The following is a 12150-nucleotide window of genomic DNA, read 5'->3' as shown; positions in this document are numbered from 1 at the left end:
CACTCACTCCATACATACATACATACATATACATATATATAAAGGTATTTAAATTAAACAAGATGTCATTTATTTATAATACTATAAATTTTAGTTGACGATGATGACTCTTGATTTCATAAACTAACATATAATTCCTGAGTCTCATTATTATTTTTTTGGGGAGAACACGTATTCCATATCCAATAAAAGAAATACAAATATTCAGTTTTCAAAAAGAACAAGTATAGATGCTCTGAGCGAAAGACATGAGAATGAAAATGACAGAAAGTCTTCGCCAATACAAAAACCTAAATTACACAAATGTTGTCACTTAAGAAAGGTGCAGCCAAGAAACAAGAAGACATATGCCACCAGTGATGTTAGAAGTTCAAGCGTCCAAGTTGGGTGTATCAGAACCGATGGGATTGTAGGAACCAAGAAAGAACCACAAATCCACCCAACCACAAGAGATCCCAATCTGCAACACAGTAGCAAATCCTCTTCTAAGCAACACCACAAAATTAAAGCCTAAACCCGAGGCAATCGGGATGATTCAAGGATGTGAAAACAAAAATAAACAATACCATGGCAGAAGGAAATTAGAAGATTTAGTGATAACAGTAACAATAATCACAAGTCTTGATCGCATTGATGGGAAGGTTCAAGAATGCAAACACAAATAGAACCATACCCGATAATGGAAGCCCTAGCTAAGCTCTTTGACTTGTCATTGAGGAAGTATATGCAAGCTGCCAAAGAGATGGCCACCTGTGTGAAGGGAAATAAAAATTATTTCCAAAAAATATAGACATTATTATTTCCAAATAGAAATGTGCAAGGATGTGAAGCCAAAATAACTGTTCTACAATATACTCGGCTTTGTTTAGAAGTTTGACATTAGCTTGTCATCATCAGCATCTCAGTTTTATCGTCAGCAAGTTGTGAAGAAATATCAAAAGCAGGAATTTCTTTCAGGAATAGAACAAACTATGAATTAAGTTAGAACAACATGATATGGATGATGCAGTTTATCATCGATTATCCCCTTTTCAGCATATCATCTCAAAACTCACTACGAACCTTATCTCAAAGGCAAGACAGGAAAATTTGGGTCAACAGACTAATAGTATTGCCATTCCAGAGATCCACAGTTTGGCGGACCTCATGATTAAAGCAACATTGCGAAGTGAAAACTGCTATCAAGATGCAATGCCTTGTGGGAGTTCCAAAGAAAGCTTGTCTAATGTCCTGGCTATGCAGAAAATACACTAAAAACTAGAATAGGGATGTAAAACAAACCTGGAAAGCAGGCCCACTTTCAGCAGAATTCATGATACTCCAACCCGCCATGAAAGAGAAGAGGAACAATCTTCTAAGAATAATTATGGTAGGAGGAATTTCCACAAAGTTAAGCAAGTTCTTGACCCAAGGTGGAGATTCTTCTACTTTCTTTTTTAACCTGCTTTTCAAGTTAATTTTAGTTTTCTTCCTATTTCTGAAACTTTCCATGAGTAATTTTTCAAAAGCAGCCTCTATTGACTCTGCGCTTCTTTCATGACTAGCATATTGATCCAAAAGAAAGTTGCGGGAACCCCAAATTTCTTCTTCAGAAGCTTCTCTACTTATGCCGAGGCGTCTATAAGGGTCCCAAACACGAATTCGAGGGAATTTTGGAATTTTACCTGCCAAAGAACAAAATTTAATATTTAAGACAAATCTCTGAAACCAACTGGCAATTGTGTAGAAACATATGGAAAACCCTGTCCTGCATGTTATACACCCATTAGACACCAGAGGCTACCCTATATATGGCCCCAATAATCCCAAACACGAATTCGAGGGAATTTTGGAATTTTACCTGCCAAAGAACAAAATTTAATATTTAAGACAAATCTCTGAAACCAACTGGCAATTGTGTAGAAACATATGGAAAACCCTGTCCTGCATGTTATACACCCATTAGACACCAGAGGCTACCCTATATATGGCCCCAATAATTGCCTCCTGTAGAGAAGCAGAAGATACAACGAAGTCTAATATCTATTTATTTTTTCTTTTTATTTCTTTTCCTTCCCCTGTAAAACATTAATGAGTAAATTGAATGTTGATGGGAAGCAAGAAACAATATTCTGTAATTCCATACAGTCTTTGGGATAGGCAAAGAAAGAGAATGTGTTATTATGAATGATAACTTGCAAAAGTACCAACGGATGAAGATAGTGCAAGCAACATTACTTCTGTCTTATGTATATTGTTGTGAGAATGGAAAACTAAGGGTTATGTACTACAGGACATTCAAGTGCAAACAAAGTGCATTGTTTTATTTCAAACGATTGTCTGCTTATATGATGGCCCACATCTCACATATTAGACAAGTTATATCAGGAAGACTGAAGACTGATGACAGGCCCCACAACCCCCTAAAAGAAGGGGGGATCCCCAGAACACAATGCTCCCGCAGCCTTACCCTTGCTTTCTACCCCAACCCCCAACCCCCACCCCCCCACCCCCCCCCCCCAAAAAAAAAAAAAGAAAAAAGAAAAAAAGAAAAAAAAGAAAAAGAAAAAAAGATTGGAGCAACAGAAGGAAAAATAATAAGCCTCCCACAGATCCCAAGGGCAGGATGGTTATCGGTTATCTGGAGTTTGCTTCTAAATGGTTCAGACTTTTTGTGGATCCTTGAACCAAAAGCATTAAACCCAACCTAAAAGAGGATCTTCTATATTCACTTGCCCTTTGCAATGGAGAAGTCCTATGGGAAGTTGGAAAATTTAATATTTAAGATAAATCTCTGAAACCAACCAGCAACTGTGTAGAAACATATGGAAAACCCTGTTCTGCATGTTTTACAACCATTAGAAACTAGAGGCTACCCTATATATGGACCCAATAACTGCCACCAGTAGAGAAGCAGGACATACAATGAAGTCTAAAATCTAATTATTTTTTCTTTTTATTTCTTTTTCTTCCCCGGTAAAACGTTATTGAGTAGCTTGAATGTTGATGGGAAGCAAGAAATGATGTTCTGTAATTCCATAGTCTTTGGGATAGACCAAGAAAGAGAATGTGTTATTATGAATGATAACTTGCAAAAGTACCATGGATGAAGATAGTGCAAGCAACATCACTTCTGTCTTATTTATATTGTTGCAACAATGGAAACTAAGGGTTATGTGCTACAGGACATTCAGGTGCAAACAAAGTGCATTGTTTTATTTCAAATGATTGTCTGCTCATATGATGGCCTACATCTCACATATTAGACAAGTTACTGTCACGGACTACTCCTAAATTCCCTTACTACCCTTAAATTTCTTGTTGTAAATGCTAGTATAAGAGAGTAACTAACCGCACATGTAGCGGTAGTTATAGGGTGGGAGTAATAAGGGCGGGAAGCTCCTTTTTTTCATTTGAATTTGTAAGTGATCAGTATAAAAGGCTGATCGCTCATGATAGAAGCATGAATACATTGATTCCAATTCATAAACACTCTCCTCTCTAAAATTCTCTCTCTCTCTATCAATTCTCTCTCTCTCAAGAGCTCTCGAAGAACTGAGAGTTCACCGCTGTCAAGCTGCACCTGAAAATTTGGTATCAGAGCAGTCCCGGCCAATCCAGTTGCGAACAGATTTGGTGATGGCAGACAGGACAAGGATGAAGAACATGGAGGCGCAACTACACCAATTCGGGTCCACGGTCTCGGACTTGCAAGCGCGAGTAGATCAACTCGAATTGGAATCAAATCATAACCACGAGGCGATCATTTCCACTAATCGCAAACTAGATGGGGCGATCAATCAGATTAGGGAAGAGGTAGGAACGCAAATCAAAGAACAACTTCATGGTTATGTTTGAGCGGCAACAACCAGTAAGTCTCTCTCCAGATTTTCCTCCTCAGGATAGAGTGGATCCGATTCTTCCCAACCACAGGATGAGTCAGAGGAGGCCGGTAGCCTCGGAGGTTGGGGAGGAGCCGGGGGAAATAGGAGATCACGTGATCGGCTAGAGGTAAGGAGAAAATGGTACCCTTGGGCATCCGGGGATACCAATGCCAAAATTGGATATCCCCATGTTTGATGGGAATACACCTTGCTGATGGATTAGGAGATGTGAAAGGGCCTTCGAGTGGTTTGGAATTCGAAGCACCAGAAGGTAGCCATGGTTGCAGCCTTCTTAAACAATGTTGGGGATGATTGGTATCAAGGATGGGCAAAGACAAGGGAAGAGTGTCCCTGGGCAAAGTTTGCAACAGAACTCTGTGAGTGGTTTGGAGAAAGGGGAATGACTGACGTGGTGAAAGAATTTAACAAGATCAGGCAAAGAGGATCGGTGGTTGAGTACCAGAGGAGGTTTGAAGAGTTGAAGGCATTGATGCTCAACCATAACCCTTACCTCACGGAGGCTTATTTTGTCTCCAGTTTTATTAGTGGTCTGAATGAAGAATTGAAGCCTATGGTGAAGGTGCTACAACCCCAGACTCTTAAGCATGCTACTAATAGTGCCCGGTTGCATGAGTTAGTAGTAGAGGCGCTCATGAAGAAGCAGCGGTTGGTGAGTAGGGGAGGAACACACAATGTGTTAACTCTCGTGAGAAGGGCTTAGATCAGAGAAAATTGGAAGGGAATACAAGGAATGCGGAATTCACTTCCACCAGCTCCCACATCTCAAGGGGAAAAGCTAATAGAGCAGAGGAGGCAGGCCAATCTCTGCTATAAGTGTGGGGATAGGTACTTTCCGAGGCATCAATGTCGGAAACAATTGCTGTTGTTAGAAGGAGAGGAGGAGTGCTTAGGGGAAGCAGAGATACTGGAGGCCCATGAAGAAGGAGAGGAAGACAATGGTGAGATTTCGTTGCATGCCCTGAGGGGTCTAGCTAATAATAAGATTATTAAAGTGGAAGGAAGAGTGGGAGATTGCAAGCTTATGATTCTCATAGACAGTGGGAGCACCCAGAGTTTTATAGATGAAGGAACGGCTAAGAGGCTAAAGTGTTCATTAATTAACACTCAACCATTGGTAGTGACCATGGTTAATGGCATTAAAGTGGTTAGCCAATCAGCTTGTGCGGGTTTTTGCTGGACTATACAAGGGGAAAGCTTCGAGACAAATCTTAGGTTGCTCAAATTGGGAGGTTGCGATATAGTCTTGGGAGTAGACTGGATGAAGCATGTGAGTCCTATATGCTTCGATTTTAATAAGATGGAAGTCACTTTTGAGAAGGATGGGAGATGGTTGACACTAGTAGGGAGCAAAGAGGTGGGCATGTGTAAAATGATCACTAGTAAGAGACTACAGAAACTACTCAAACGCAGGATGAGCAGGGTGACTCAGCTTTTTTCCATTCAAGCAGTAGAAGGAGAAGAAGAGGAGCCCAAAGAGCAAAGCGAGCTGGTGGTGGTGGTAAGCAACCCGCATCAAACTACTTGGGAGGTAAGGCAACTTGACTCATTAGATTTACTGTTGGTTGAATATGAGGATCTGTTCAAAGAGCCTACAACCCTACCTCCACCTTGAACCCATGACCATACCATTAACCTTAAACCCCAATCTGAACCTTGCAATTCTTGGGCCTATCGTTATCCCACAGCCTAGAAAACAGAAATAGAGAAAATGATTAAAGAAATGTTACAAAACTCTCTAATCTAGCCTAGCCACAATCCCTTTGCGTCCCCGGTATTGTTGGTTAAAAAAAAAGATGGTTCATGACGTTTTTGTGTGGATTACCGACAGCTAAACGCCATGACTGTCAAGGACAAATTTCCAATTCCATTTATTGAGGATCTCTTGGATGAATTGAGGGGGGTAACTATTTTTTCTAGACTAGACATTCGAGCAGGCTATCATCATATTAGAATGAGCCCAAACGATACCCATAAAACTGCCTTCCGTACTCATCAAGGCCATTACGAATTTTTGGCAATGCCCTTTGGCCTCACCAATGCACCAGCTACATTCCAATCCTTGATGAACCAAATATTCGAACCACACCTCCATACCTTTATACTTGTGTTTTTTGATGATATTCTGGTATATAGCTGAGACTTTAATCAACATATTACAAACCTAATGGCTACTTTTGAGATCCTTAGAGTCAATCAATTGTATATCAAAAAGTCGAAGTGTTCCTTTGCACAAAAACAAGTAGAATATTTGGGGTATGTTATTTCTAGAGATGGGGTCAATACTGACCCCATCAAGGCAGCAGCTATGCAAGAGTGGCCAAGACTCGCAAATCTTAAGTCCTTAAGGGGCTTCCTCGAGTTAACAGGGTATTGCTGACGATTTGTGAAAGGATACGATATAATAAGTCAACCACTAACCCAATTGTTAAAGAAAGATGCATTCAGGTGGGGGCCGGAAGCTGAGGCAGCGTTTGAACAGCTGAAGAAGGCCATAAGTGAGGTGCCGTGTTGGGATTGCCGGATTTCAACAAAACGTTTGTGGTTGAAACAAATGCTTGTGATAATAGGGTGGGGGCGGTACTGATGCAAGAGAGCAGACCCATAGCCTTCCTCAGCCGAGTATTATCCCCATGACATGAATGGCTAAGTATTTACAAGGAGTTTGTGGCAGTCTTATTAGCAGTGGAAAAATGGAGGCACAACTTGGAAGGAGAGCAGTTTGTGATCAAAATTGACCACCAAAGTCTCAAATACTTGTTGCAGTAGAGACTACACACACAATTACAAAAAAAAGATATGGCTAAGTTAATGGGGCTTGATTATACAATACAATATAAAAAAGAGAAAGACAACGTAGTGGTAGACGCTCTATCCCATTGCGTGGAGAAGGGAGAGACCACAGCCATTTTAGCGGCCATACCCGAATGGTATCAAGAAGTAGCAAGCAGTTTTGAGCTTGATGAATAGGTGAAAAAGATATTGCAGCTGGTGTTGGACCCTAATAGCAAGAAAGGGTACACATTACAGAATGGGGTGCTAAGATATAAAGGGAGGATAGTGGTTGGAGATTGTCCATAGCTAAAAGACAAGATCCTCCATGCCTTACATGGATCTCCTTTGGGGGGACATTCAGAGATTCAGAACACCTACATCAAAGTCAAACAATTTTTCTTCTAGCCAATGTTGAAGGAAGCAGTAGTTCAGTTTGTTATGGGGTGTGATGCTTGTAAACGATGCAAATATGAAACGGTGGCTACACCGGGACTCCTACAGCCTTTAGAAATTCCAGGGCAAGCATGGGAAAGCCTGTCCATGGACTTTGTGGAAGGACTTCCTAAGTCTGAAGAAAAGAACTGCATAATGGTAGTGGTTGATCAGCTCACAAAATTTGCCCATTTCATCGGGCTGTCCCACCCCTATACTACCCAAGAGGTCACAAGAGTATTCTAGATTAGGTTATTAAGTTGCACGGGGTTCCCAAGACCATTATTTTTTACTGTGACAAGGTCTTTACTAGTTTGTTTTGGCAGGCTCTATGGAAGAATATGGGGACCAAACTTAGCATGTCATCAGCCTACCATCCTCAAACGGATGGGCAGACAGAAAGGGTTAACCAATGTTTGAAAAATTACTCAAGGTGCCTAAGTTTTGAATAGCCGAAGCAGTGGTACAAGTGGCTGGCTTTATCTCAGTGATGGTATAATTCCAGCTACCATAGTTCTATACGAAGATCACCATTTGAAGCTCTTTTTGGATATAAACCCCCCTTCCTACCAGTACCCCCTGAGTTTGTTAAAGTGGTTGCGGTAGATGACTACCTTTAGCAGCAACAAGGAATTCTTCAACAATTAAAGAAAGACTTAGCTATGGCAAGAAACCGAATGAAGCAACAAGCCAACAAAGGGTGAAGCGAGAGGGAGTTTTCGGTAAGGGAGTCAATGTACCTAAAGTTGAGACCAATACAGGTGAGGGTGGTGACTGGAGAGCCCACTACTAAATTGAGCTCGAGGTACTATGGTCCATTCTCTATAACAGCAAAATTGGGAAAGGTCGCTTACCAGCTCCAGCTACTGAAGGGATCTCTAATTCACCTGGTCTTTCACGTATTATTGCTTAAGAGAGGTGCGGGAGACCAGCCTACTAGTTCTTGCCTACCCACCAAGAGTCCAGGACCAGAGTTGCCAAGGGAACCAAAAGCTATCCTCGACAAAAGAGTGATCCATAAGCATGAGATTGCCCTAATGCACGTGTTAGTGAAATGGACCAGCTGCCTACCAAAGATACCAAAGATAGTACTTGGGAATACCTCCCAGAACTGCTCAAACAGTTTCTGAGAGTTGCCAGTCTACTTTGTATTTCTTAAGGACAAGAAATTCTTCAAGAGGAGGGTAATTGTCACGGACTACTCCTAAATTCCCTTACAACCCTTAAATTTCTTGTTGCAAATGCTAGTATAAGAGAGTAACTAACCGCACATGTAGCGGTAGTTATAGGGCGGGAGTAATAAGAGTGGGAAGCTCCTTTTTTCATTCGAATTTGTAAGTGATCAGTATAAAAGGCTGATCGCTCATCATAAAAGCATGAATACATTGATTCCAATTCAGAAACACTCACCTTCTCTCTAAAATTCTCTTTCCCTCCCTCTAAATTCTATCTCTCTCACTCTCTCTGTCAATTCTCTCTTTCACGAGAGCTCTCGAAGAACCGAGAGTTCACCGTTGTCAAGCTGCACCTGACAGTTATACAAGAAGATTGAAGACTGATGATAGGGCTCACAACCCCCTAAAAGAGAAGGGGGAGGGTTCCCCAGAACACAAGGCTCCCGCAGCCTTACCCTTGCTTTCTAACACCCCCCCCCCCCCCCCCCAAAAAAAAAAAAAAAAAAAAAGATTGGAGAAGCATAAGAAAAAAGAATAAAGCCTCCCACATATCCCAAGGGCAGGGTGGTTATCTGGAGTTTGCTTCTCACTAAATGGTTCAGACTTTTTGTAGATCTTTACTGTTGAACCAAAAGCATTAAACCCAACCTAGAAGAGGACCTTCTATATTCACCTGCCTTTTCAATGGAGAAGTCCCATGGGAAGTTGGAAAACAACTGAATATTGTTTGCCTTATAAGGAAACAGGACCCTGCTAGTAAGAGGGGGGAAACCATAAACATGGAGAGAGAATGCTTGAGTTATATATACCCCTAAAACAATCATCTGAAATCACTTAACCCCTTCTTCTAAGAACACATCAATTTAGCCCTTGCTTTTATACACACTCCCAATTTACCCTTCTAACACATTAAGAAAAAGCATCAAATGACCAATATGCCCTCAGCTGTGCACTCTTGTCTTTTTGTTGCTACTGAATTCCAATCTCAACAACCACTCCTCTCCAGAAAACTACCCAAGCCTTGCCTTACAATAGCCCTTTCCCCTCTTCCTCATCACCCAAAATGGTAGAAACAACCACTTGCACCCTCTGGCAACCCCATCCACTACACAAAACCACCACCATATAGAACTATATGAGCTAACTCTTCTCAAACCTACTCCAGCCCTCCCTATTTGTCCCTGCTCCCCAAACCACCTGATAATCACAGCCTTCACCATCCACCAGCCTTACCCACAACTAAAACCACCCTTATGCACTGCCAAAACTTGTCACCCACCGTCACCCATTCACATGCACCCTCCACTACCCACAAAATCCAAAATCGAAATGAAATATATTCTTCATGATCCACCAAAAAGCCAGCCCCATTCATCATTTTGTTTTTTCAATTAGATGAACAATTGCCCACTGAGGCCTGGTAGTGGTTTGATTGGCCTGTGAAATGAACTTGAAATGACTACCAGCAGCACTACAACAGGTCGAGTTGGAATTGAGGGTGATTCTTGGTCTCCACATGTGCACATATACATGTATTACATTCCTTATAAAGTAACTAATCAATTATTATATTACTTAATCAAGTTATGACATAATGTTAGTCATTTGAAAGAAATTATTCGATTCTTACTGCTTAATTAAATTGTTACTTATGATCTTGTATTTAATGAAAACATTATCAATACTTGCAAACATTTATTTATACTTTCCCCCAGAATTCAAAATAATATTTAGGGTATAAAATCCTTTTAGAGAGACAGTGTCTTTCATACACATAACAGAACCCCAATGAAGGAGCAGTAAGCATTTTGTGTAACGGTAGATAAAATAATATGCTTCTGGGAAGATGGGGTTAAGTGATGTCAAGGAGGATCTTTGTATTAACATACATATATTATAAACCAAGAGATCATATCACCAGAAAAGAACATAGATTTGCTTTCAAAATCCTGCATGTAGTAACAATGACCAGTAGCTGAGCTACAAATGCCATGTATTCTTATTGAGCAAACAGGTGTCATGGTTTATGTTACTCCACATGGGTTTATCAGTACTTAATTTGACCTGTAAATGCACTTCCTCATTAGAATTGACTTATATGGAATATGACCTAGGCAGTTATTTCCAGCTCCCTATTGGAAGTATAGGAGAGTAATTCTGTGAAGCGTCTTCCAATTACCGACAATACCACAGAGGCAGATAAACAAACATGAAAAACAACTAACATATGTTCACATAGTTTCATATTACCAGGCATATCCTATACCCATATAACATTCAGTTGTGAACCCTACTGTGAGCTTTACCTTAAAAAACACCAGAAATTACCTTCAAACAACTCCCAATTGTAGAAAAAACCATTCATTAACCCGTAATTAACCAACAGATTTGGATAAAGGCAATTTCAATACCTTCATAAGGGGTATCCACTGCGCATCTAGGGCTCCTGAAATTCAAGCCACGCACGGTGGAGCTCTTCGAATTGTTCTCACTAATAGAACTGGACCAGAACAATGATTTATCACTAGTCAGGCGAAAACATCAACAACAAAAGAGGAATTAAAATCTCAAATTATTAAATCAGTAACACACAGCACAAAGGTACGTATAAAACCCCGTGAAACTAAACAAATCAGTCTCTAAAAAGAAGAATATGCATGAAACTTTCATCAATTTGAATTGTTCTTTCCGTAGAACGGCACATAAATAAAGAAAAATTATGTCCGGTTTATGAAAAATTGCATGAGAGAGAGAGAGAGAGATGCTTACAGTTTTTGGCCCTGGAAAGTAGAGGAAAGGGTAGGGTTTGAGAGCAGAATACTGGCCATAATTTACTTCTTTCTCCTCCTCCTCCTGCTTTGGCTCTCCTTTATTTTTATTTTTCTGAGAGATAATTTCACAGCGAATTCGCGGAGAAGAATAGAAAGGCAAAAACCCTATTCTTCAGTGTTATATGAAGCGAACCCCATCACTCGCTAGTTCTCTCTCCAAAGGCGCTCTGTGCTTCAGAGACACGAAAGAGAGAGAGAAGAGAGGAAAGGAGAGGAGAGGGGAGAGAGAGAGCTGAGCGTTTAGTTTTTCTATAATCAAGAAGGAAAGGAGGGGTGCACGGAGGCAGGACTACGCCGGGGTGCGCACTGCGCCTTTCTCTTCATTTCTTCGTTCTTCTTATTATTCCTTTGAATAATAATTTAAAAAAAATCAATATAAGAGCAATTTAATATTTTTAGCCTATTTACCTATTAAATTACTTTATTTAATCCACCTTTGTATCACTTTTTGTAAATTAAGAAAATAAAAAATATAAACCACCTATTACTGAATTAAAATTAAAATTAATTCCAATAAATAATTAAAATAGAAAATTATTGAATCCTTTAATTAGAAATTTATACTCTATGAAATGAAAAATCTTTAGAAGCCATCCCATCAAAGCAACTGCTGGCATCATAACTAAAGTAAAGATCTCAAATTTGCCAAATTCATATTCTTAGTTACTAAATTGTCATGTTTTTTTATGAAATTATCGAACTTTTTATTATTTTGATTATATTTTTATATTTTTAAATTAATTTAATCATTGTTATTTGATTTTTTCTTATGTAGTAAACCAAACTTTTGTAATTTTAATTACATAATTATATTTATATTTTTAAATCAATTTAATCTCTATATTTTAATTTATAAAAAAATAAAATAAAATAAATTAACACATTATACATGTCAAACTACAAAGATTAAATTGATTAAAAATGTAGGTATAAAAATGTAATACTAATAAAAAAAAGTTTAAGTTACAATATGAAAAAAATAAAAAATATAGGAATTAAATTAACTTAAGAATGGAAGTTTACGGATATAATTAAAATAACAAAAAATTTTAAATG

General features: G+C 39.3%; 1 protein-coding gene across 2 annotated transcripts; it reads right to left on the bottom strand.

Moving 5' to 3' along the window:
- Positions 1–114: 114 nt before the first annotated feature.
- LOC127794343 (protein CHAPERONE-LIKE PROTEIN OF POR1, chloroplastic) lies at positions 115–11372 on the bottom strand. Of its 2 annotated transcripts, none has more exons than XM_052325360.1 (5): positions 11033–11372; positions 10675–10787; positions 1282–1664; positions 674–750; positions 115–460 (listed from the first exon to the last, which is right to left on the bottom strand). In XM_052325360.1, the coding sequence occupies exons 1-5, from the start codon at positions 11089–11091 to the stop codon at positions 310–312; spliced, it is 783 nt and encodes a 260-aa protein (XP_052181320.1). In that variant the 5' UTR covers positions 11092–11372; the 3' UTR covers positions 115–309. The 2 variants fall into 2 exon arrangements, with proteins under 2 accessions (XP_052181320.1, XP_052181321.1); XM_052325361.1 differs by having other exon boundaries at positions 10675–10763; positions 11033–11368.
- Between the last annotated feature and the right edge of the window lie 778 nt (positions 11373–12150).

This window comes from Diospyros lotus, chromosome 2 (genome assembly GCF_014633365.1).
Source record: "Diospyros lotus cultivar Yz01 chromosome 2, ASM1463336v1, whole genome shotgun sequence".
Classification (NCBI taxonomy): Eukaryota; Viridiplantae; Streptophyta; class Magnoliopsida; order Ericales; family Ebenaceae; genus Diospyros; species Diospyros lotus.
This window is presented reverse-complemented; position numbering and strand designations above follow the sequence as displayed.